We start from the raw sequence: 26,166 nt of genomic DNA, 5'->3' as shown, positions 1-26,166 counted from the left end.
CTCTTTTGTGTGTCTCGTGTTGAGGCACCCTATTGGGAGAGTCACCCCACACCTCCCTATTACTTCCTGTTGTGCTACCAACCCTTGACTTGCTCTCCCTTTACTGCCTCATACCAGGTCCCACAAACTACCTCCACCCTCCCGCCCACAACATGGGTGCTGATCCCCTGTGCCAAGGCTGGGTACCAGACCAGGTTGCTCAAGGCCCCATGGCCTTCAACACTTCCAGGGATGGGGCAGCCACAACTTCCCTGGGCAACCTGGGCCAGGGTCTCACCATCCTCACAGGAAAGAATTTCTCCCTAATGTCCAACCTACATCTCCCCTCTTCAGTTTTAAACCATTTCCCCTTGTCCTCTCACTACACACCCATGTCAAAAGCCCTACCCCAGCTTTCTTGTAGCCCCCTTCAGGTATTGGAAAGCCATTATAAGGTCTAATGAAAGATCTATAACCTTACTATAATAATAGATAATAATAACTATAACTACACTTTAAGGTCTCATGAAAATAAGATGCAAATTATGTAAAGAGAGCTGAATAAGATGCAATATAGTTACAAAGATCTGAGGCATGGCATCCAGTGGTAAATCAGAATATAGAAAAGCCGCTTGAGTCATTATAGAGCACGAGAAACATATCATGGAATCATGAGAGCTTGTGACATGTCAGGAGCCTGCTTCGTGGTGCCTGCATGCATGGTCTCCCCTGGAGGACTTAACACTCTGCTCTGATACATGTGCTTCTGGTGCTAAATGGTATGGGTGCACTTTCTACAGAGGATCTTTGGGTCTGCTTTCATTTCTCAGGAAATAAAGCTTGTGTGTACCAGGGCTGCTCCACAGCACAAACCAAACAACAGTACATGGGGATGGGAATATTTTAAAGGGGCAGCCTCAGCTTTAGACAAACAAGCTAATGCTAGCATGAGTGAAGGAAGGGTCTTTTGTGGATCAGTGTATCGCTGTCTTAGAAGGTAGGCCCTAAATGGTCATTCCACCAAGGTTAGTTTATTAGTACTGTTTTAAGGTTGCACATGAGCAACTAGTGGGCTCCTTTTAGGTTCTAGAGATAATTATTCACCTTTGTTTCTTCTGTGATACATACAAAAATGAAGGAGAATGGTCATTGTAAGGGGCTGAACTGGGTCTTTCTTTAAAAATGCCTGTTAAATGATTGGCATTTCATAAGATAGAAGGAGAGACCTGCTTATCCATTGTATTTAAATTCTGTAGTCAAATAGATGTAAAGGTAGGTGACTTGTTGCTTCACCACAGTGCATTTTGTAACCCTGTGATACAGTTTGGCTTATTTCTTGTAGAGCAGTGGAGGGAGCAGGTTTTGTTGTCTTGTTGATTCCTGCCTGCTGAAATTTGCATCTCTGTTTCACAGGCATTATGAAGTAAAATAAAAAAGCCTGACTTGCGTTTCAAGCTTCAGTTTTGTTCCTTTTGTTCCTTTGGCCAAATACAAAAAGGAATACAAATACAAATCCCAGTAATTAGTATCTGACCAAATAAGTCACTTATTTCAACAAGGGTCAGTTGGAGAAGTGCTTTATGTGTTTTAGTGAGTTTTAGAAGAGAGGATTTTAGGCAGTCTGAAAACCACACCTACCTCATTGTATTGTGATTTATTGATGGGATGAATGCCTTGTGAAAACTCGTTGACACATTGACAAGTGTCTTTATTGGAAGCAGTTTATTACCTAACATAAATTATTACTTACCATGTTTTTTCTTTCTTCTCCCCTGTGTTGTATCTGTTGAGTAAATGCTTATCAATTAAAAAGAAGTGGGTGGAGTTTGGGCGGGTCAAGGGGTAGAAATTATATTATCATTGAGTGCTTTTGCAGTGTCAGGTTTCAGAGGGCAACAGCTTTCTCCTAGAGATAGCTTTGACTCCTCGAATGTCTGATTTTTTATTTGCCTCTGTCACTTGAAGCTTGCAGGATTCTCCACTACAGATGAGCAGGTTGGCCTTTTGAGGAGCAAGCATGGAAGATAATAGAGAGGGCTATGGCCTTGCCAAGGGCAAGATTTTTTCTGTCTGGATGATTTTGCTTCTAGTGTTAGTTTTGTTGCCTTCGATGTTTAGGGTGTCATTGGGGATTTCTCATTTCTATGTGAAAATTGTAATAAAAATGTTAGAGGTAAGTTGAAAATTGGGTTAAAAAGGCATGTGTTTTCTACAAGACAATTAATAATAAACCAAAACTCTGTAGGCTTGATATAGGTGTTCTTTAAGTAGGAGCAGTTCCATTAATTTGGGTGCACTGTTTGCAGGCTTAACTTGCATGTTTGTTTTTGAGTGATGTCTTTAATGGTATCTATTTATGTGCTGGGTTAAAATCTGGTGCCAGTTTGAGGTTTTCTTGAGTTAAAGTAGAGATTCCGTGATCAATTGCTTCTAGTTCAAGCTGGTTAAAATAATTAATGCTATGCTTCTGACAACTTATATATTAATAAAAAGTTGTGTTTTTGAGAGTTCTGAAGTAACAAGAACATATATTTTCAATGTACATCAGTTTCAGTGGGTTTACTTGTATTATTTTAATTGCATGGTATTAGTGAGTACTGTTTTAGATAGGAATACTAACTCTGTGTGTTTGCTTCTTCCACTTGTAAATTTGGGAGATCCATCAGTCACAAGTTACTTGTGTTGTATGGGACTTGAAGAATCCATGTAGCCTTCTAAACGTGTTATTTTTCTAGAGCTTATCAAATTAGAGCTAAGATCCCGATTCTGCTGGTATCAGTAAAACTTTCTTGGGCTTTTAATAAACCAGAATTGCATTTAATTTTTCAAGTCTGACCTTTCATATAAATCCGTGGCCAAAAGTAGGTGCTCTGAATTCATCATATTGAACCATTTTGCTTTCTGTTAACCAGCAGATAAACTTTGTCTTTCTGGCATAAACCTGCTTTTCGTTAGACTACTTTCTTCTTCCAACGAAAAAATTATTGCTAGTATTGTTGTTATGACTATTATTAAGCTGTTAGAGCTATCTACTTGTGCAGTAGGACATGTCTGTAACAATGTGTTAGTATCCTGAACAGTTTCCAATTCTGACTTTAAATTCTTCTGTCCTTCTTATTTATTACTTATTAAGAGCTCTTGGGCCAGGCTTGTCTTCAGCTCTCTGAACATCATTTAGCATCGTAGACATGGCTGCAGACTGTAGGGGTTATTTGTTTTTTCAGATACTGATGTCAATGGGAAATGACTGCCTGCAGTGTTGATATGTAGTGAATAGTGTTGGCTTTTATGATACTTTTTTATCAGCCAGGGATATGCTAATTGAATTCTTATTGGTACTGAGTGAGAACCTTGTGGCACTTGTATTTGGAACGGATTTCATCAGGCACTCTTGTATCAAACACAGACCTGAGGAGGTCTTTGGACAGCATTGCTGCTGTAGTTCTCAGCCATTAAGATAATTTCTGTGTCTTTTTATCTGTGCATTTCCCAACTTTGAAGGAACTTTGACCCACTCAGTGTGTGCTTAGTATAAGAAGGCTCTTTTCTTTGGAAAAAACACCTTACACGTTTTTCTTTTCACAGTTTTTGTAGCAGGTTAGGAACATGCTAAATTTTTGTTTGCAGTCTGGAGAATTAATTTAGCAAAAAAAGAAGTAATTAAGGTAACTGTTGTGAGATCAGATATAGGCTTTTATGCTTAGTTCCCCATTGCTGCAGCAGCTAGTAACAGGAAGAGCACATCTTCATGTACTGCAGTTCAGGCTGGCTTGTTTTGTTCTTTAGTTGAAAGTCATTCCCTAACTATCCTGTAGGCAAAAAGGAGTTTCTTCTGGTTTCATTTTATGATAAATTTCAGCTGTTTTCTTTGAAGTATTGTTGATACACTTCTCATTGTACCAAAAGAGTAACAAAGCATTATCTTGATGGGAAATGAGAGGGAGAGAGGATGGAGGGAATATTATGTTCCCTTTCATTGTGATGTGGCCCATTTGGCTCTCCAGATGTAAGGGCAGGGCTGGGAAGCTGACTGAAGCTGGTGCATGCCACTGGTGAGCCTCTTCTGGGAGTCCTGGGGCTCATTCACCACAGCATGGTTGAAACTGCTGCTTGTGATGCAGTGAGATTTAAAGCAGGCTTATATGTACCTTTCATTCAAAAAGTGAACTTGACGTTGGTAGCCGAGTGAAGTGTTGTCCTGTTTCTAGCTGGGACATCATCTACCCGAGATCTTGCTAATGGGGTGGTGCATAAAGACCATCCTTGGTTCTTGGTGCTATCTTGAATGGTGACATAGGATCCCTTACTGGATAGAAAGGCTGGAAATGCTAAGAGCAGCTGCTTAGTCATGTGTTAGCACACTGCCAGCTGGAGTGCAGAAACATTCGTGCTCTAGGAAGTATCAAAGCCCTGGCTGATGTTTCACCAGAAAGCAACCTTGAGCACTATGAGTGGATTCTCCATTGTGTTGCACTTGATTTACTCTGTTATGTAGACCAGCAAAATGAATAGAAAACTTCTCACTGGGGAACACTTTATATTTGCTTCTCACAGCTTTAAGTGACTGTGCAAAGCGGGACATGGGCGAGGGAAGGCATGGGGTGGGAATTATTTTCCTCCATGTTTTGTAGTTTTGAGAAAAAGAAGAGAGGAGACTGAAATGAAGGACTTAAAAAAATATTTTTTTTTTCAAAGTTGTTTTTTCCCAAAGAAAACAGATCTTTAGCCCTTGCTAAATTTGCTGGGCACTCTAGGTGTTTAGGATAAAGCCCAGATTTGCAGATCTACTAGTAAGCAATAAGTAATGGTTGCATATCATTGGTCATTTTGATTTCCTGACCTCACTGAAGTGCTTTAGAAGCATGAACAGTGACTGGAACAAATGAGAAAGATGTAACCTGTGTGTGGAAATACTTCATACCCTTTGCTGCTTCTCCATCAAGGAATCTAGATATTTGTTTTTTAGAAACACAATGAACCTTTTTACGAAAGCCAGATGCAAGGCTTGAAAATTTGGGGGAGGTGATTAGTTTTGTTTGTGGTTGCTTTTTTTTTTGGTTGGTTTTTTTGTTTTTGCTTTTGGTTTTTGTTTTGTTCTGTGTGGGTTTTGCTTTTCTTTCTAAATTAATTTCTAAACTGCATAACTGTTAGCCCATAATTACCATTATTGCCACTCATTTTATCCTTAAAATATTTCTGGAGAAGATAAAGCTGAATTTGGTTTGGTTTCCAGTAGTATTATTCTTTACCATATGCTTCGAAGCTTTTATTTGTTGAAGTAGTGTGCTTTCTCTAAGCTTTGTATTTGGTTGGCTATAATGGGGTTTGGTGAAAGTGATGAAACTTTGGAGGAAGCAAAACTGTGCTAGGGACATTATTCCAGTTCTTTAGTGTTGCAGCTGCAAAAGAAACTGCTTTTCCTAAAATGAAAACTACACCATTTTCTCTCTGTCCTGTGGAGAATCTAATAAATACGTTAAACAGCTGTAATTCTATCTGCCAAAGATCTTCTGGATTTTTATGAGATCTGAACTTCTTTATGAAATTGAAGTATTGTTGTTTCTTGAGAAATGTGTAGGAAACACATAAGTCAGCTAATAACTGGATATTGTTTGGATTTATAGCTCACTTGGACATTAAGATAGCTAATATGTTGTAAACCACCACTGGACTACAGGCAGATGTTGCAGACACTTGAGCTAGGGGAAGAAGCTCTCTGCTGTGATTTCAAATCATAGCCACTGCATCAATTGTGTTGTTCTTTTGTACTTATCAAATGTTTGGGAATGTTCCCAATCTATTCCATCTCCCTTCAATGGGGCAGCCAGGAGACCTGAGACTGATTTTTACCACCTGATTGTGGAGAGTCATTGCTTGCACAGCCTTTCAGGCACACGAAATGATCCCCAGATCATTTGATTTGGATTCTTGTTTGGGATGTCAGAGGAAATGCATCCAGACAGAAATGACTGTTGAATGAACGGTGCTTGATCTTGGTGATTTCCAGCTTGCACTAAAAGCCTACTAACCTTCTCTTTCTAATTGTTTTAGAAAGCTTTACCTGGAGTAATTGTCCCAAGGCATTTGTAACACATGAGAACAAAGCTAAGAAGATTTTTAGGAAGCCAGTGTAATAAGCGATTATAAAAAGCTTCTATAAGAGCATGGGTGAAGAGGTAGCAAAACATGGTAACGTAGAGGAAGAAGTACAAAACTGAATTATTCCAGTACAGCAAAGTGGAATACTGAACAACACAGTAAGGTGTACTTAAAAGGAAAAAGAGAGAAAAAAACAGAAGTAATGAGATTTTAAAAAAATGAACATTCCATGTTGTATAGAATTTCATACCATATACTATTAAGAAAGAAATTAATCTAATGATGCATTAGTCACCCTTGTTTTGTTCCAAATATAATTATAGGAAGCTCCAAACAAATGAGCTGTTGGAGTTAAGCTGTCAAGTCTTCAATATTCCAGATGGGATCACCTGCTGGATGTTTGGCCTCCTGGTGTCCTCATCATTTCAGAACTGGGAGGGAGGAAAGCACAACACCTGAGTCCTCATTCAGTCAGCAAACTTAGGAATGAAGTTGCTCCATTTACCACTTAAATTCTGTGCTAGTTGCAACATCTGTATTTTGGCAAGGTATTTACAACATCCTTTCATTACTGTTTTGCAACAAAGACCAGCATGACAGCTCTGTCTCAATATTGTGCAAAACAAATGTGATCACAAAATTGTGATTCATATTTTAAAAATAAATTAAACATACAGATGCCACTGAATGCAGAACACAGAAACTATTCTGCTGGGTCAGTCCAGCTTTTAACCCAGACAGACAGCCTGGCTTTGACAGGTGTCAGCTTAGCTGCTTGATGAAAAGTCTAAGAGCTATGTGATTGTATAGCCATGAACACCCTCCCACCTGCTTGTTGCTTCAACCTCCCATGTGGATTCCTGATTTAGGAGATGTTTTTTGTCCTGTGGTGGTGTTAATCCAGTTTTTTATGTAACTGCTCCAATTTCAGTTATCTCTGCTATGTCCTGGACAATGAACTTCACAGCTCAACTGTGCTTTGTGGAAATATGTTACCTTTTTCTTGCTCCCACACCCGGCCCAATACTTTCATATGATGCTCCCCATTTCTTGTGTTAGGAGATAATATACCTGGTCTGTGCTACTCCAGAATTTTAGAACTCCATCACAGTCTGTCTCAGACAGCTCTTTTCCAAGCTGATAAGCCCTGTGTAGCCTATTGAAAGCTTTTCTAACCTTGCCTTGTTAGCTTTGACTGACTATTTAAATAGTCAAGCTGCCATTTTCTGCCTCTGTTCCTCTGTGCTAGGGAACAGCCTGGCAGGACCTTATACTTTCATAGTCAGCTTTATTTATTTTTGTTTGGCTTTAACTTGTCTCGCTCATTTGAATTAGTTAACACATTTTTGTGAGTCACCTTGGGCAGTGATTACCACCCTTTTTCTACTTGATATTAAAAAGCCAGCCTCCTTGAGGCAAATCCTTCAAGACAGGATGAGCAAGCACATTTCTGGCAGTACTTGCCAATGGGCAAGCACATATTCATCTAGGAGGACTGTGGTAGACAAGATAAGGGTAGTAGATAGGAAAGCAGAGAGTAAGGCAAGGGGCTTTATTTGTCAAGCTAGGTGATTTTTCTTTTTTTCCTCCTTCATGCCATACAGCTATTTGAAAGGACACTGGGTGGGGGGGTGGGGGTGGTGGAGAACAGCCATATATTATAAGGAGTTTGACACATATCTGCCTTTACTCTCTTTTGTAATGTTCCTGTGCAGTATGTTCTTTCATTTTTCAGTGTGTGGGCTGCCTGTTTCATGGCATTCCCTGGCTCTCCACTTCTGAATGACTCTCCATGTACTGCAAAAGATTGAGACAGATGATGTGCCAGTTTACTTTTCCTAGGGAACAACTGGAAAGTATAGATAAGGTGAAGATCTGCATTATATTTTTCCTATGGTGCTACTACAGATGTTTTGCATGGAATTTACAATTTCATATCAATGCCTGCTCTGCTTTCTCTTTTTTTGTTTTCTTTTAAGATGGCAGTTAAAAAAAGTCAACTAAGGGTAACTAAAATATGCTAATTTTACTGTGATAAAGTGCCCCTTTTTTGTTATTGATTTAAACTTAAATAGCTACAGAAGAAGCTGGTCAACAGCAGACAAAACTTAAGGATGGCAAAAAGCCAATTGATGTTGACATATGCAAAAGGTTGTCATATGGTGAAGACTATTTGAGATCAAGCTTCATGGTGACTTAAATGGCTGCATGTACCAGTAAGAGGGAAATAATCTGTTTAGCAAGAGCATCCTGAACTGGAAGGATGTATCCTTACCTGTTGTAGGTGGAAAGCCTCAGTAATGAGTGAGGATGTAAGTTGGGTGGGTCATTGGTTCCTTAGCAGAGCCTACAAACATCCTGTGTCCTTTGTTAGGGCAGATGCCTGGATGTAGATCCAGGAAGATCTAACCCTTGAAAGAGCTACTGTTTGTATGTCTATATATGTATGATGACAACATTCAAAATCATGAAAACTTCAAAAATTAGACATATAGGTATATTTGATTTTGGTGATGGAGGAGTGAAAGGTCATTACAAAAACTTCTACTTTCAGAACACTATGGATATGAAATTGTCCTTCCTATGTCTTTTAACAAGAACTGCCCTAGAGCTGAGATAATCTTTTATGCTTTAAAATCAATTTTAGATATATCTTTTCCAGCATGTCTGTAATGTCAGTGATAGTATCTCGTATCTTTCTGATGTCTGAAGATAACTGGAGAAGAATGAGTTTTGGACCCATGGACCTCAGAGTCCTCTTAAGCAGCGCTTTAGCTTGTGGGTGTTTTGAGGTTTGTTTTTTAAAAACAACCAAAGGGAAAAAAAAAACCAAACCAAAACCACTCATGAAAATAAAAAAACAAACCAAACAAAACCAACTGACTGTGTGGTGGAAAGAAGTTTTAGCCAAACTATATTTCCTGAAGATAGCAAAAGGTAATCTATGTGACAAATAAAACAAGAGACATGCAGGACAGCCTTCAGGCTGAACTTGAAAAATGAAAATCTAAGACCTGGCTTCAATAAAATAGGCTCAGACACAGTTCACCTAAAGTGATTACAAGATGCTAGGAAATGTTGAAATGAAAACCATCACTATCTACTTTTCTTGTTTTGGGAACAGTGGGCCACACTGCAGGTTGAGGAAGGAGTGAAAAACCAGAAGGCGCTGGCACTTGAAAATTTAATCTCCACTGGTAAGATCTCTGGATGAAGGTGACATGGCACTATTAGATTTGTAAAAAGATGACTATTTTAGTACCTTCTCTATAAAAGAATAAAGCAAAATGTATATGGGATCTGATGTTAAGTAAGAAAACTAGAATGGCCTGATGGAGTTTGGGCAAATACCTGCTGAAATTACAAACCCGCAAAAGAGACCTTAGGTAGGTTATAAGCAAGGTAATCTGTGAATGAACCTTCTGAATAAAAGGTGTTAGAGACTAGTGGGGGTAGCAGGACACTGCTGGTAAGCATTTGGGAAGCTGTCCCCATTTTCCTCAGTACGTTATAGTTTCTGACTCCATCAGCTCCTTTTACTCCATCTACATCAGCTCATTTTTAGTCATTTAAGAATGAGTATTCTTTGCCCTTGACACTGCCCTGTATGCATCCTCTTGCTTCTTCTAACCTGTAGCATGCAAAATGCCAGTATTTCTCAAATAAAAGAGCTACAGTACCCCAAAGATCACAATCAAAAACTCACTCTTATCTAGGCATTGGGATAAAAAAATGAGAGAGGAGTTGTTTGGGTTTTGTTTGTTGTTTGGGTTTTTTTCCTCCTTTCGAAATATTTTTCCTTTCTTGTTTCACACAGAGAACTGGGTTAGGCTCTCATAATAATTGCTTCACTTGTAGTGATATCAGAAATGTTTGGTTTGTCAGCTAAGGAATTTCAGGTCTGTTTTCCTGGACATTGAAGAGCAGATGGAAGAAAATTTAATGATTCTGATGGAGGATAGTATGTTTCTTAAGATAATTTAAATGTATTTTGCATAATTTGTATTTAATATTATCTACTACCACCACCCCCCTAAAAAAGAAAGACAAAAAAAAAATCCAGGTGTTAGCTAGTATGAATCAATACAGTTTTAGTCACTGTAACCAGGCAGATAAGGGCTGAGTGACCTCAGCAAACACCACTGAGACTTGCTGGGTACTTGTCCTAAAAGGCTTACAAGCTTCCTGCATTCCTTATCCTTAGAGGTAAGGAGTGTGAACATGTCATTCCTCCTGCAAAATGTTTCTGTGTTGCACTATGTGTGTTTTGGGGAAAATCTAAACACTTGGAAGGTTCTTGGTAGTGAAGTGGCTCTTAAAGGAGAAGGGATGGGGGAAGCAAAAATGCTCTGAGGAAAAAAAACAAAGGAAGGTTTGTTACAGATGGGAAAAAGCATAACTAACCAACAGCAGCAAGAGCAATAACTGCACAAACACTGCCTGAATTTGAGCCAAGGCACCAGGAGGGGTCTGCAATCTTGACATTTGTAGGTGTTTGTTTCATATGTTATTTGTTAAGTGACAACAAAGTAGATGTTGCCCTCAAGTTGTTGTTGGGTTTTTTTTTGGTTTTTTTGGTTTTTTGTTTTTTTGCAGCTCACTCTGACTGCTTTTCTCCCTTCTGCATCAATTTAGTGGTGTTATATGGCATAGGATTAGAGAGGTAACTTGTGGAACTAAATGCCAGTACATAAATCAGGCATAACAATGTAATTATGGCATTCAGAATAGGAAGAGAGCTATTTCTAAAGAGCTTGTGTATTTTATTTGGAATCCATTTTGTCTGTGTGGAAGGAAGACTCATTTCCTCATGCAGGGATCATCCAGAGGGAAGAAACCTCCATGGAAGAGGAGATTGCTGGTCAGCACCAAGGATGCTTCAGCTTTGCTGATGTTATGTACTTCTGCAAGAAGGGGTGTGAGGCAGTTGCAGAAGATGAAGTCACCCAACGGTTCTCCTCGGAGGAGCTGGTGTCCTGGAATCTTCTCAGCAGAACAAATGCCAACTTACACCACGTCAGCTGGCAGCTGAGTGCTGTGTGGGTTGCTGGGATCCTATTTCGGTATTGCCTCCTGATGCCTTTTCGGTGAGCCACATGGAATTTGCTGAGATTGGTTTTTCATAGTCCTTTTTCCAAAAGATGTAGAATAATACACTATTGACTAGTGCAGAAGGGAGAACATGGGCTGGCTTTGTTTTCCAGGATGCCATTGAAACTCCTATATCTCCAAAAAGAAAAAAAGAGGTGCTGAAAATGTAAATTTATTGTGTTCTCTGTTTTGTAAAATCCATCAAAACTTTATACAAATGATTTGGAGACATTTTGTTATGTAAAGTAACAACTGTTTCATCTGAAAAGCTCAGGCTCTACCTGGCTGAATAGGAGACAGGGAGACTGTGTGCTAAACAGTTGGGATATGAAGCAAAAGGAAATTTCTGGGACCATAGGGATAGATGGGGAAAAACCCCACATCCACTCAGACTGTGTTTAATTTAAAGACTTTGTAACTTTTCTTTTAAGCAAAATCAACCTTTTAATATATTGATGCTATATTGACTAAACAGTTACAAATATTCATGTCTTCTTGTAAAGAGCAGGAGCTTTGAAAATTTCTTATTCCTGTGATGGCAGGACAGTGTATTCAGAACATAGCTGCAAGGCATAGAGGGGCATCATACCAGTCAGTCCCACAGCAGAACTGTCTCTAAACTTAAATTAAACATAGAAGAAGACAACATTGAAGTGGAAATGGATTCCGTTTTGGTTTTGCTCAGCTATCAGCAACCAATGACATTGAATTTTCACAATTATGTCATCGCTTGCTGCTTGGAGTGGAAATGCTCAGATTTGAGAGAGTGATCAGACATTGGAATGGGCTGCCCAGGGAAGTAGTGGATTCTCCGTCCCTGGAGATATTTAAAAAGAGACTGGATGTGGCACTCAGTGCCATGGTCTAGCAACCGCAACGGTGGTTCAAGGGTTGGACTTGATGATCTCTGAGGTCCCTTCCAACCCTGCTAATTCTATGATTCTATGATTCTATAATTCTGGAGAGGTTTTTAAAAATTAAATCACTGATCCCTTTGGGCACCGAGAAATCTCACCTGCATTAAAGACCAGAGGGCACTGCTTGCTGTCCTCTGAACACCCTGGCTTCTAACCAAGGTGTGCTGCTTTTTGGAAGACAAGCTCCGGGCAGAACAAGGGTTTGTACTCAGTGCAGGATTAATTGAGTGAAAACATTGTCACAGTACCCTCTTGGCCCAAACTGTTTTTGTTTCTGTTGCTTGTTGGATGCTGTCAGTGGTGGAGGGAAGCACTGTGGAGTGGACCAAAGGGTGCATGGAAGCAAAGGGTACAATACAAAAATTTCCTTGCTTGCTCTTCCAGTTTTGCCTTTTAGAGTTTAATTAAGGTTATTTTACTTCGTAGTGTCTGCTTGGCTGTTTTCATCATGCTTTTGCTGGTCTTGGCCACTACAGTCGTAGGACAGTTTCCAAATGGCAGGTAAGTGTTTGAGGGCTCATTTATTTTTTAGTTTTCTTTTGAGTTTTCTTTTGAGTTTTCTTTTGAGTTTTCTTTTTAGTTCTATTTTTAGTTCTATTTTTAGTTCTATTTTTAGTTTTTATATATTTTAATTTTTATTTTTTATTTTATTTTATTTTTATTTTTTCTTTTATTTTTTACTTTTATTTTTGTTATTTTATTTACTTCTATTTTATTTTTTATTTTTATTTTTTATTTATTTGCTATTTTATTTTTATTTTATTATTAAATTTTAAATTTTAATTTTTAATATTTAATTTTTAATTTTAATTTTTAAATTTTAATTTTTAAATTTTTGTGCTGCATTTTTGCATTTTATAATTTTTATTTTTATTTTTTAATTTTATTTTTATTTTTATTTAAAATTTTATTTCTATTCTTTAAGGATTTGAATTAGTGTGTTCTGCTTGAGAGCACACTCAAATAACTCTGCTTGAGTCTGGAGGATTAATGAGGATTATTGTGGGGATGATTTTTTATTCTTTATTTTTTTTTTTCTCCTCTGCTGTAAACTTATAGAGCACTATAAGAGAGTCTGGCAATTGCATCTGGAAGTGGACATTCCATGTAATCCAGACCGATGCTGGTGGGAGCACTTCTCCAAGTATAAATTAGATAGCATGTTCTACTTGAATCAGAAAAGGGCAAATAAATAATCTGTCATGAGCAATGATGCTGCAAGATAGTTATTTCCTGTTTGTGCAACAAAACCTCAAATACTATTCACTAGATAAGTATTTTATGTAATTATTTTGAGATAAAAATCAGTACAACAACCCTCTGGCTAGTAACTTCTCTGTTTTGAATCTGATGGGTTTAGAATCGCTTACAGTAGAAGAATGAACCAAAAATATCTTTGATACCTGGTAAGCTCCTCCTGAGTGGCTGTTAGTGCCATTGGGTCTGTGTAATGACAGCTGATGGGATCACTTGGAGAGTTTACATTCCCCTGTTCCCTGAGTGACTGCATGGGACTGTACACCTCTGTATGGCTTCACTTCTCTCAGGGTTAAATGCTGGCTGAGCAACCAGGTTCAGATGACATGTGCCACGTTAGGTGTTTGGTGCCTGAGCGGCCAGGTTAACTTCCACAACAGGTGAGTGGTTGCTTTGATTTTGATTTCTTACAGTACTCAATGTCTCAAGTGGAATTCTTATTCCACTGCTGCAGAGATGCTGTGGTGGTGCCACAAGAGCCAAGAAGCTGTTTAGCTCAGCTGGACTGTCAAGATGCTTGTGTGCCTGACTGTGTTTTCTGTTGTGTACTGTCAGGGTATGCAAAGGTGGAGCAAGATCTGTCTTCTTGATTAAATATAAGTTTAGACATTTTTCCCAGTGTTTGCCATGAACATGTTATAGCCAAATGCAAGAACATTGCTATGAGATGTCTGACTGCTCTATTAGCTGATTTGTTTGGTAACTAATCCTTCATGAGCTCTCCTAAGCTAAGTTACAGGTACTATTTTCAATGTGATCTGTGATATCTTGCTTGCTTGGTAGTGAAGATTTATGTAATGAAGGCTCCTGAAATATGTTTGTGCTTTAGAAAACAGTCAAAATCATGCTCTAGTGTCTTTACGTTTAGAGTTTTAGTGTCCAAGTAATCTGATACATACCTCTATGAAAGGTAATGGAGGCAACTAAAATGCCTGCTCCAATGAAGTCTTGTTTCCTCAGCTAAAAGGAAACTGGCTTTGGTGTATCTGGAGTATCTGAAAGGACTCTTGAATGAATGAGGAAAGATCAGTTATCTGCTGTAGTGTACTAACAGAAGTTTTAACATATATCATACTAATATTAACATTTTAAAATGTATTGCATTCTACTTTCTATGGATCTGTAGATGAGCTGTGTGCCTCAAATACCTTTGTCACTGAGAGTCTCAATTGTGGGAATGCTCACTGGATGGCTCACCTGGTGGGGCCTGGAGAACTAACATTGAGTAATTACTTTAATGGTTGTCACTGCAGGGAAAACAGACCACAGAAAGGAGGCATCTGTGTAGCTAACCACACATCTCCATTGGATGTTCTGCTCCTGGCCAGTGATGGATGCTATTCTTTGGTATGAACAAGAAAGTCGGTAAATATGGGTAATGTTGAGATACCCATAGCTGCAGTGTTGGGTAAGAGGATTAACTTTGGTAGAGAGACTGGGATTTGATAGCATTCAAACTTCTGCTCAGGAATGCAAAACAATAAACACAAGCAGGTGTGTGCATGCTTTTGACTGAGAGGATTGGTATGATTTGGGAAGGGGCTTAGAAATTGCTGCATCTGTGTGCAGAATTTTATCGTTTATATGTGTGGGGTTTTTTCCATAATAACCTGTTTCTTTTGGGCTTGCAGGTTGGCCAGGTACATGGAGGGTTTCTGGGGGTTATTCAAAAATGTTTCATGCAAACCAGTCAGCATGTTTTGTTTGAACGCTCAGAAATGAAAGACCGTCATCTGGTGAGGAAAAAGTAAGGTGGTAAGGTTTGTGCTTAATTGTCCCATCAGGCCTAGTAATTGTGAACTCACAAGTGTGCATTTAGACTGTTCTTACCCTGTGTCTCTCTTTGGGCAGCTGGAGGTTGTAATCAGTATCAGGCTTGGAACTGCTGTATCAGTGAATGTGCAGAGTGTAGCAACCACCTACAGAACTTTTGATCTGTAATCTCTAGGAATTTCCACATTGCTACAGTTATTGTCTGCCACAGGCAGGTGCCTTTTCATTGAGTTTGGAGGCTGATCAGGACAGATATGTCAGCACATCATCCCAGTTCATGCCTTCCCCTGGTACATTTTTTTTATCAGCTCCAGGCACTGAAGCTGATCGTATCTTCTGTGAGTACAGGGATAATGGGAGGCTGATGGTAGGAAATAAAAATTAAAATTACCAAGGTACAACCTAGATTCTAGAAGCTGGATGAGCATCCTGGAGAAGTATCATAATATGTTTATTCTGCTTAATGCTCATCAGCTCTCCAGACCTTCAGTATTGATTCATGGCAGACAGTATGTTGGGCTTTAAGGCATGAGCAGAATTGACTCAGTATGGCAGTTCTTGTATTCTCAGGTGTTTACAGAAACTGTTCTTAGTCATCCTCAATCTTTATGTGCTGGATCATTCTGCCCTTTTTTCAGTATCTGATATTTTGCTTTTGTTCTTTAATTCAGACTGGAAAAGAAATACATGCTTTTGAGCCATAGGAAAGACAGATGTCTTGAAAAACAATAGATTATTGGTGTCAGTTATCTGCTTAGTGGTAATACATTTGTTTTTAAGTGATGCATCAGAAGTAGTAAAATAGAGGCCCAACTCTTAACCAGATGCAGCAGATCATCAGATGCATGTAACACCCATGTAATGAAGCTAGAAGGCATGAAATTTTTAAAATATGGAATAAATTTCAGTCAGAAGGAAAGTTTGTGCTGGAAAGGTAAATGGAAAGTGATTTTTACATCCTTCTGGTACCCCTTGTCTTTGGCTCCGTGTTAATTGGGTTTAAACGGTGAAATAAAACTGGAGACAGCTTTGTAGAAAACCTACTTTTGCCATTAGCAAGAGGGAACTTCTGAGATAAAGGTCTGGAACTATCATGAACCCCAGCTGAGGCTACTGACTGGCCAGGGAAATTGGGCAAAGGCTTTTCTTGTCCTGTGTAATGGATGTTTAGATAAGGTAATGGATATTTAGATTCTTGACCAAATACAAATATGAGTCTTCTGAAAATGAAGTATACACTGACATTTTTATTTTCTCTCTGCAGAATTAGAGAACACATTGCAGATAAAGATAAATTACCCATTTTAATTTTCCCAGAAGGTAGGAAACAACTATATTGATTGTACTGCTCATTTTACTTCCCATTCCGTGCATCTTATCATATCTGGTCTTTACAAGTGGGGTGTGAGTTTTCAGTCTGTAGAATTAATTATTAGCTCTTGTGAGATACTGAAAGTCAGATTCTAATATTTTTAAAATAGTTTTATGACACTGTTTTCTTTTGGGTACAGTATAAGGCAAGAGAGAACAAGGATTGTTTCAGCACTAAAGCTTACTTTCTCCTTTAGCAACTTAAGTCTCCTTAAGACTGTTAAGTATTTGTTTGCTGATACGTTTCTTAGAGTGGATTAAACTCTTAATCTGTTTTAATTCTGACCAGGTACCTGCATAAACAACACATCAGTAATGATGTTTAAGAAGGGGAGCTTTGAGGTAGGAGGGACCATCTACCCAGTAGCTATCAAGGTAAGAAATCTGCAGTTTTCTAAACATGGGAGGATTATGTGAAGAAACTTCTCAGAGAAGCTGTTCATGTTCAAACCTCACAAAAGATGTTCTTCTGTGTGAACAGGGTACTGAATAAGCCCTCAGAAAATGGTGTTTTTTCATGGTGTGCAGTGTCTTGCTGTACAGTGCAGTATGGGAAGTGTTACAATGAATTTATTTACAAGTGGGTGGGAGGACTTTGGAAAGTACAGTTGCTATTACTAGGCTGTGTTCAGTTCTGCCTGCTCTTACTGCCATAGCTTCTTGTATGCTCTGGGGATGAAGGCATTTTTCTTGGCACTTCCAAGTAGCTTTGCCCAAGTCACCTTAGCTCTAGATATGATAGTTGAATTTTCTGGAACTGTGATATTGCTTGATCTTAAGGAAGTTGTTAAAATTGGTGTGACTGTTTTCAAGGGAACCTTTGCAGTCAGCATTATCTGTAGAAGACAGGTCTTTATACTTTGAGTAGATCTAGCTAGTTACAGTTGTGATATGCTGCAATGGGTCTGTCACAGGTTGGGATCCTGCATTGCTTGTAAAGTTTAACTGTTATAAACTTGTATAATAAATGTTGAAATGGGGAGCTTTTACTAGTGCTTTTAGGAGGTGTGATTAGAGTTGCCCCTGACTTAATTAGCTTAACTGTGCCTTCAGGGCCAAAAAAGAGCAGCTGATGTGATTTAAACAAAGGTAGCAGATCATAACCTTTCATTTATTCTTCTTGTATTCCAGTATGACCCACGCTTTGCAGATGCATTCTGGAACAGCACAAAGTACTCCATGATGACTTATATTTTTAATCTCATGACCAGCTGGGCTATTGTCTGTAATGTGTGGTACCTCCCAGCAATGGTCAAAGAGGTACTTCACTCTTTTATATGTTTTGAAAATTGTAAAATGTCTGGGAGAGAGTCTGTCTTACTACATGCAGTGTGTTGCCATGATGTGTCTGAATCTTTATTGACAACTTAATGGAAAAATGCCAGAAGGCAACACTTAGAAATTAAGTGAGCATGGATGTCTGTGGGTTACTTATCTTCCAATAAAAACTACTCTTGCAGAAATTCAGACAGTTCTGCACCATGTGTCCTGTTGCTCCCAAAGAGCTTTCTTCTCTGTGTGCAGCTGCCTTTCTTTCCTCTGCTCCCAGTGACTAGAAGAGATGTTAAAATGTGGTTTTATGCTGCAGGACTCCTGCCCCTCAGCCTGGCAATGACCCCCCCCTCTTTCTTTACTTCAGAAGTGATGTATAGATTCAGGCCTTCTCTTCACTCCATACTGGGGTGCTTCTACTTTCTGTCCTGCCCCCTCTACCTCCATCTGCACAGCTTCCTCCCATTTCCTTGTTTCTCAGCCTTGCACAATATCCAGCTAATCCTTTGCCCAGCAGCATTACCCCACAATTTGGCACAGTCTCTCAGCCCATTGCTCCTGAATACCAACCTGATGCACACAAAGTAATCAAAGCCTTTGATCCAGCAATGTCTTCTTTTGGTACTGCCTACCCTAATCTTGCTGGGGAAGCTGCTGTAATGCATCAATCTTCAGCTCTCTGCAGTTTGGGCAAGCAGACTCCTGTGAACTCAGAATTATTCCCTGATTCTGAATGCACCCAGTGGTGGCAAACCAGGTGGTGTTCCCCACAACTAACTAGAAATGTTCTGCAGGTTACATTTGGCTTGTGAGCCTGGTATAAACCCAAGTGTCTGCTCTCTGATAAAAAGCATTTCTTCACATGAGACATGGAGAAAATGTTTAAGTTGCAAAGCAAAAAATTATTGTATTTTTTTTTTTAAGGAAGAAGAAGACGCTGTTCACTTTGCCAATAGAGTCAAGGCTGTCATTGCTGCTCAGGGAGGAATGTCCATGCTTCCTTGGTAAGAAGCAACACCTTTGAGGTTGAATTAAATTTATATTTAGGTGTTTTGTACTCTGAAATGTTATCTTGAGATCTCTTAAAACTTCTTCCAGATTTGCTTAGCTTGAGCTGTAGTCCATAACCCTTACCAACCCTGAGTTATAAAAGATTACTTTATTCTTTGAGCAATTCCACTGGAATAGACAGACTAACAAAGTATAAAAAGAGAAATGGAACTGATAGGTGGATGTAGCCCCCAGGTAGGATTTGGAGAAAATAAATTATTTGCCTTTTAAATGCTGGATTGAAGGAAAGGCACCGTGTTAAGTCTTGGCAGTACAGATCATGTAGCATTTTATTGCCAAAGCCAACATATAGGGTGAAATCTGCTTTGACTACACAGTCTAAATATTGTAACATTTACTACCTTGACCCTCATTTGACCTCGAGGATGTTTTGTATCTTTCAGGGATGGGGGACTGAAAAGAGAGAAGGTCAAAGAGTCTTTCAAGGAAGAGCAACAGAAAAAGTACTGCCAGATATTAATAGAAAATGGATCTATAGGAAATGGAAATGATTGTTAAATTATACTTATTTAATTTTTCCATGACTGATCCCCACTGGAATATGGACTATTTTTTACACTTAAACTGACATACTTTCCTTCTGTCTTTGTAAGATATTTTGCACATGGCACAGCAAGAAAAACACAAATTATTGAATAGGGAATTCTCTCTGATATTGAGTGAGAAGATTGTCAGAAAATTACATAGGTTTATTAAAATGCCATATAAGTTTTTTTGTTCGTGTTGTCCTGAAGGCTTAAATAGTTACTTAAGTCTTAAATGCCTGAGTGTGTGGTGCTGGGATAAATTAGTACATCCAAGGGCAATGGTGTGGAAAAGTATATTGTATTTTTAAATTATATTGTGTTGTCTGATTTTGCTATATCCCTTTCTGTGTCTGTATTCAACAAACTAAAGAGCTTGTGATGTCACCTCTGTTATTCTCTGTAATTATTTCTGAAGAGCCACCTACTTGTGCTACTGTGAAGACTGTTGATATGCTCTCTGAGAAGCCCACTCTCCAGAAGAAGAGCAAGTGCATTTAAGGATGCTGAGGTGGAAATAATTCCACCACCTGTAGTATTTGTTAGCATAAAATATTTGCTCTCCTGTTAAGTAGCTCCCACGTGGAAGAATCTGGCTTCTGTAATGATGTGAATGTCTCTGAGGAAGCACACACCAATAGGTGTTGTTCTGACCAAGTTGCTTTAAAACAGGACAGTCAATAAGGTTCACTTGACAGAAGCTTGGCTGAGGACTCAGCAGAGATGAGGGTCCTGTTGTGGTGAGCTCCAATGCACCTCAAAGAAAGACAACGTGCACAGATATAACACCACCCAGCCCTGGAGAGGCTAGGAAAGGAATATTCAAGAGAGGGATTAATAGAGAGGATAACTACCCTGAGGCTGCATGGTGAAGAACTGAGCTCTCCTGTGACCTGGCCAATCTTCCCCGAGTTTAGTTGCTGAAGGTATGTGAATTCCATTGGTGGAGAAGTCAGTCCAGATTTTAGTGTCATAGGTAAGGAGTAGGAGAAACTGCCATTTTAAAGAATTACTGCTGGCCTGGGTAGGGACGGTGCTGACAGTGTGTGTCCAGAGGAAAATGGCTTCAGGCTCCCCTGTTGTGAAAGAAGTCTTCTTACTCCTGACTGTAATAAGCTGTGCTTCCATGTCTGAAACTGTTCAGTTTCTCAGCATAGAAATTTGACAATATATGACAGACTATCCTGATAACTCTTAAATCTCTTCAGTATGCCCAAGTATATAAAGTCTGGAGTTTTTCCTTATGTGCAACATACCCAGGAGTTGCTTACAGAGGCTGCAGTTGTGTACAAGGAGTTGAGATTAAATGCTGGGAGCATTCTTCCCACACAAGTGTGTGCCTTCTTCCTGTTCAGATGTAAAATGGGAGACAGAAAAAGAGAGGGAGACAAATAAGAGCTGTTGGAACAGAGACTTTCTCATTTGTGCTCTGCTTCTGTAAGACATGAGGAGATGATGTACCTGTTTTCCTGTCCTGCAACACTTCCCCAGCTTACCAACATAAGAGCCCTTGGATGTGTGATCATCATGGTTATGACACCAAATCTTGTCAAAGTACAGCTCAGACCTCTGAATATATGAGTATTAAGTGTCATCTGTTGAGATGAGGGAGTAGTGGTGGGGTTGTCTGTAGGAGGGTGTGGGCTTGTGGAGCAAAGAGACGACCCAATATGAGTTAGCAACTAAGCTCAATTTTATTAAGCAAAGCGTTACATTTACATGGTCTTGGCATCTTTGTGGCTCCTGTTGATTGGCTGCGTGTTGCTGTTCACACACCTGTTTGTCATGTTGTGATAGATCTATGTGTTGTGATAGATCTATGTGGTAGATCTATTGGCGCCCAACGTGGGGCCCCGAGCTAATTGGCTCGAGTCCAGTTCAAATTTTGACTAATTTGCCTGAACAGTTTGAATTCCAACTCCAGTGAAAGAATGGCTTTCCTGAGCTGGAATCAGACCTTGTTCTTTGGAAATTTCACAGGGTTGGAGATTAAACCAATCATGTCGTACCTTTGGTATTTAGGGTATGTGATGTGTATTTTTGTAGCTGGAATTGCTGTTACTTTGTGGTTTGTTTTTTGTAAGAGCTGCTTAAGAACCATCGTTGCAATAGGGTCCTCAATACTGATGTATATCATGGTGCATGGTGCAGTAGTGTTTCATACAGAGATAAAAAACTTGGTTGGTAATTACACTCCCAGTTTCAATTTGGGAAATTATACCATTCCATCGTATTTTGGGCTGACTCCACCAGATTTTGGTGGCAATAGCATTTCATTTCTCAATCTTCTGATGCAGCTAATTAGTGTAGAAAAGACCTACACTGTAAGGCAGAGCCTTGCTTTGTAACTTGGTGCTGCTGGCTAATACCTATGTATGAAGCATCTAAGTGATGACAACCATTGCTGTGGCACTAATGTATTGTGCTGATGAAACTGAAGTAAACCAGTCCAGTCCTATGTGCATTCATCCTGAACTTCTGAGGTGCCTCAGACAGTGGGCCATGAGCTGAAAATAAATATATGTTGGAATGGGGGAATAAAATCAGGCCCTCTTGCTGTGTGGGTGAGTCAGAGTCCAAATAGCTGCTTATGCTAACTTTTGAAGACATCACTTGATCATCTGTGTGGAGAGAAACCCAGGTGTATTTAATGAACTCCACCATTTATTTTCTTAATAAAACTCACACAGTATGTCCAAGGTGCATAAGTGCAGAATTTTTGTGTGCAGTATCAGTCCTGGGCTGGTCTGGGACTTTAGGTCACTTGGGTGTTCTCCTGCTTCTGCACCAGGCTGAGGGCTGGAGCAGTGTCCATGATATTTTGAATCCTGAAGCCTTGAATAATCCAGGGCAGCTCTCAGAATCCATGAGGGCTGTGTCACTGTGTTTATTGTGCCTCTCCTTCCTCAGGCAGGCTTCCAAAAACTGGAGCTTGAGCAGGAGCCCTCTTTATGGATGTTCTCACTACTATTACCCAAGTTTTTCTTAGCTGACAGTAGAACTTGTAAAGATTATTTGTGCTTTAACAGTCTGTGTGCAGACTGAAATAGTTTCAACATCTGGCTTGCTTTCTGGGTTTTTTTGTTTTTTTTTTTTCCCCTTTGTTTCTGGACTAAGGAGATGTTTTTTGGTCACTACCACTCTTCATGTTTACAGTACAGTGTGATGCTCTGCTAAAAGGGTAAAGGAGTCTGAAAAAGGCTGTAACTATGCAGTGTTACAGCAGTGTAAAGTGAGTTTCTGTGTAAATGTTTGTTGTTGCCATTATGTATTTAAGCCCATTTTTAAGACAGGTTCTCTAAATTTCCTGGGCCTCCAAGGACTTATGTGGCTTGAATACAAGACAGGACTAAAAGTTTCGATGTTTCTTTTTTGTATAAATACACACACCTTTTCCTCTATATCTGTGTGTGTATAGAGATAGATATAAATGCCCAAACACTGTGTGAATGCCCTGAGTGCCCACTGTCCATTAGCACAGCACAGATGTGAGAAACATGAGTTAACTATAACAAGAGATGTTGCAGATCCTAAGAGAACGTAGTGATAAGCAACTTAGAGGCCTCATGTACTCCATGAGAATTAAATTGGAGTTTGTTACAGTGTTTAATAATCTTTCACTGTAAGGTACCTGCACACTAAGACTGACAGACATAGCTACATCCTTTATTTTGTTGACTCCAAATGCCTTTTTCTACACCTGTGTCTTCTCCTTGGGAATATCTGAAATCCTTTCCTCCCTGTCTTCTGAGTTGCTCTTTGGAGTCTCTGCTTCCTGACTCTCTGCTGGTCTAGGATGTGTTTCAGTGCTTGCACATCCCTGTGTTACTGGAGGTGTGCGAAGGATGCCATCTGGTGGCATTTCCTCAGTGACACCAAACTCTGCCTTCGCTCAGCGGTCTCAACATTTCCTTTAAAGCAGTTGCCCTAAATTTTGTTGTGTCTATGCCAGTTATTTCTCCCACTTTTCCAGGAAACCATAAGAAGGTGGGAATAACTCTGCATGCCCCAAACACCGGGTCTTTGATTAGAGTCATGGCGTACTTACCAGCAAAGCTGGTGCTTGTTCTAGGTGTCAGCGGCCTCTGTTGTGTGTGGGTTCCCCAGGCCATCTCTTCCCTGCTGCAAAACTCCCCTGGATTTGTTTAGGGGTCGTTTAGATGTGGTGTTGGGGGATATGGTTTAGGGAAAACTTTGTAGAGTAGGGATGATGGCTGGACTCGATGATCCCCAGAGTCTTTCCCATCCTGAAAGATTCTATGATTCTAAAATAACCAATCATGAATATTTCTGTCCTTTAGTTGCTTCAAAATCAAGTATGGGTTTTATTTTATTTGTATCTTTTTTAATTTATATCTTTTAATTCAGCAGAGGTAGCAAGTCAGGGATGCTCCTGAAGGCAGTAGACACTTGGGTTTGCTGTGAGGAGTTTCTTCAGTACTTTGGTACTCTTTGCTCCTCATCTGAGACTTGCAGAGAAAAAGATGTTTTCAGAATAGAAACTGAGGTATTCTGAACTTGATTTGTACCAGCATGGGGTTCCTTGAGCTGTAGTGAGAACAGCAAGCACTTGGTGCCCAATTCAAAGTCCCAGCATTTTACCCAAACTCTGCCTTGTGCAGCTTGCCCTGAATGGAAATGAGGAAAGAAGCCTGGGAAGCTCTTTACCTGGTGGGTTTATTTTTATCCTCAAGATACCCTAAGGAATATATTTTGGTAATGTGTGCAGTTCGAGGCCTGATTTGAGGCATATGGAAACAGGTCACAGATGTGTTATGGTTGGAACCTCTGGGTTTTCTAGCCTTTCTGACACGTTTTCTTATGGAAATGTTTGTGCTGAGGTGAAATACCTGTTACTCAAGCTCTTTTGGACTGGTTTCCCAGCTGGGGCACAGGTTGTGGAGATCACAGAAATCACATGGAATTCACAGAGTGTTAGGGGTTGGAAGGGACCTTGTGAGATCATAGAGTCCAACGAGTCCAACCCCCTGCCAGAGCAGGGTCACCTACATCAGGTCACACAGGGACACATCCAGGTGGGGTTTGAACGTTTCCAGGGAAGGAGACTCCACAGCCTCCCTGGGCAGTCTGTGCCAGTGCTCCCTCACCCTCGCAGTGAAAAAGCTTTTGTTTTGTTTACACAGAACCTCCTATGCTCCAGCTTGCATCCACTACCCCTTGTCCTGCCCTTGGTCATCATGATGATGACCTATGAGGGATTCTCAGGTTCATTTGGTTTTGGAAAGGTTTGTAAAACTAGCCTCAAAAGTCAGTGGACTTCCAGTAGAGACAGAGGCTTTCCTGGCTCTTTGTTTATTTGTTGTTGTTATGCAGATTGGAAGGACTTTGTAGCTATTTCTCCTCTACCCTCCTCCTCCTCTATTTATTATTCTATTTAATGATGGCTCCTCAATTAGTGTTCCAGACTCCTTTGTGAGCAGGGTTCATTGTGATCAATTGTTATCAAGGCCAGCATTTAGTACACCCAATCAATGATGTTCTACATAATGGCCGTGGTATCGACTGATTTCTAATTTTACAGTATGTTGAGCCCTATTGAACTCTCTTAAAATGATAATTGCTTTACTAATCAGTAGGCAGGATTTGTGTGCAGTTGTGCATTGCTGACATCAGTTGATATCCCTTGGTGTTTGTATTTGACTGTACAGAAGATGCATGTGGTGAAACATTAAATATCTGCAGGGCTGGTATTGAATAGAATAAAACTGGGGAAAATAGCATATCCATGCATATCAAACTTTTAAGGAACAGGTTATTAGATAATCTAGAAAGGTATACTTCTTTTTATATGAGGTAGATATTAAATACTATCTTTTAAGTTTATACAGACATCTCTTAAACAGCTTATCTTATACCATAAATGCTCAATTGTTTATGCATTAAATACTGTGTTTCTGAATCGTTTAAGTCTTTGGTGTGTTTTTAAAAAATACTCATGTATGGCTATGGACAGTCTCCTCATATAATGTATACCTTTACATAAGATATATAAATATGTATACATGTTCAATAAAGTAAACTGGATTTTATTACTTCAAATAACTGCTCCATTTTTCTTGTGTTTTAATAATATAATTTCATTAAATGCACCTAGAAAGATTATAAGGACAGATAGCATATAAATAGCACATTGCTGTTAGATTTGAGCTGAACCTGGTTTCTATCCAGAGGCTGCCTTACACATTTGGGCCTTCAGGTTATTCTTTGCATATTGCACTTCTCGTGTGTGACAGGGGAATCTGCATCAAGCTCACCAGTTCCTGCAGTCAGCTTCAGGACTCGAATAGGGATGGGTGGCTCCTGCTCTGAGACCAGAAGGTGGCAGCGCTGTACACACATCTAACACTGCCATGAGGGCTAGAACCTTATTAATGCTCTTTTGGGAAGCACAAGCTTTTATATCACTTAAGGAAAAAAGAAAAAAGGAAATAAGAAGGAGAAGAACAAAAATAAGAAAGAAGAGGAAAAAGAAGAAGAAGGAGAAGAAAAGGAAGAGGAGGAGGAGAAGGAGAAGAAAAGTTAATTTACTGGATATCAGCGTGCTTTGCTCTTCCTTAAAATCCTGGCATGAACAGAAAGCACAGTATCATTTTATAGTGGTAATTTTGTTGCATTGGAAGCTTAAGTCATTAAAGAGATAAGGAAGTTCAGGAGCAATATATATATATTTTTTTTTCTTCACTGTTTCTACTGTCCAGGTGCAGTAGAAAGTCAAGCTGCCAGGCCTCAGGTCATGGTGGACAGTAACAGGAGGTGCCATCCTTGTGGCTTGCTCCTTGTGATGATGCAGC

General features: G+C 39.5%; 1 protein-coding gene across 1 annotated transcript; it reads left to right on the top strand.

The window, feature by feature from the left end:
- The first annotated feature begins 1,996 nt into the window (after positions 1-1,996).
- Positions 1,997-19,328, top strand: LOC103534831 (glycerol-3-phosphate acyltransferase 3). The gene is made up of 12 exons (XM_008500826.1): positions 1,997-2,152; positions 9,203-9,275; positions 10,895-11,165; positions 12,513-12,587; positions 13,634-13,723; positions 14,597-14,690; positions 14,975-15,090; positions 16,381-16,436; positions 16,777-16,862; positions 17,619-17,747; positions 18,684-18,763; positions 19,214-19,328. Exons 1-12 carry the CDS (start codon positions 1,997-1,999, stop codon positions 19,326-19,328), a joined length of 1,341 nt encoding a protein of 446 aa, XP_008499048.1.
- The last annotated feature ends 6,838 nt before the right edge of the window (positions 19,329-26,166 follow it).

This window comes from Calypte anna, chromosome 4B (genome assembly GCF_003957555.1).
Source record: "Calypte anna isolate BGI_N300 chromosome 4B, bCalAnn1_v1.p, whole genome shotgun sequence".
Lineage (NCBI taxonomy): Eukaryota > Metazoa > Chordata > Aves > Apodiformes > Trochilidae > Calypte > Calypte anna.
This window is presented reverse-complemented; position numbering and strand designations above follow the sequence as displayed.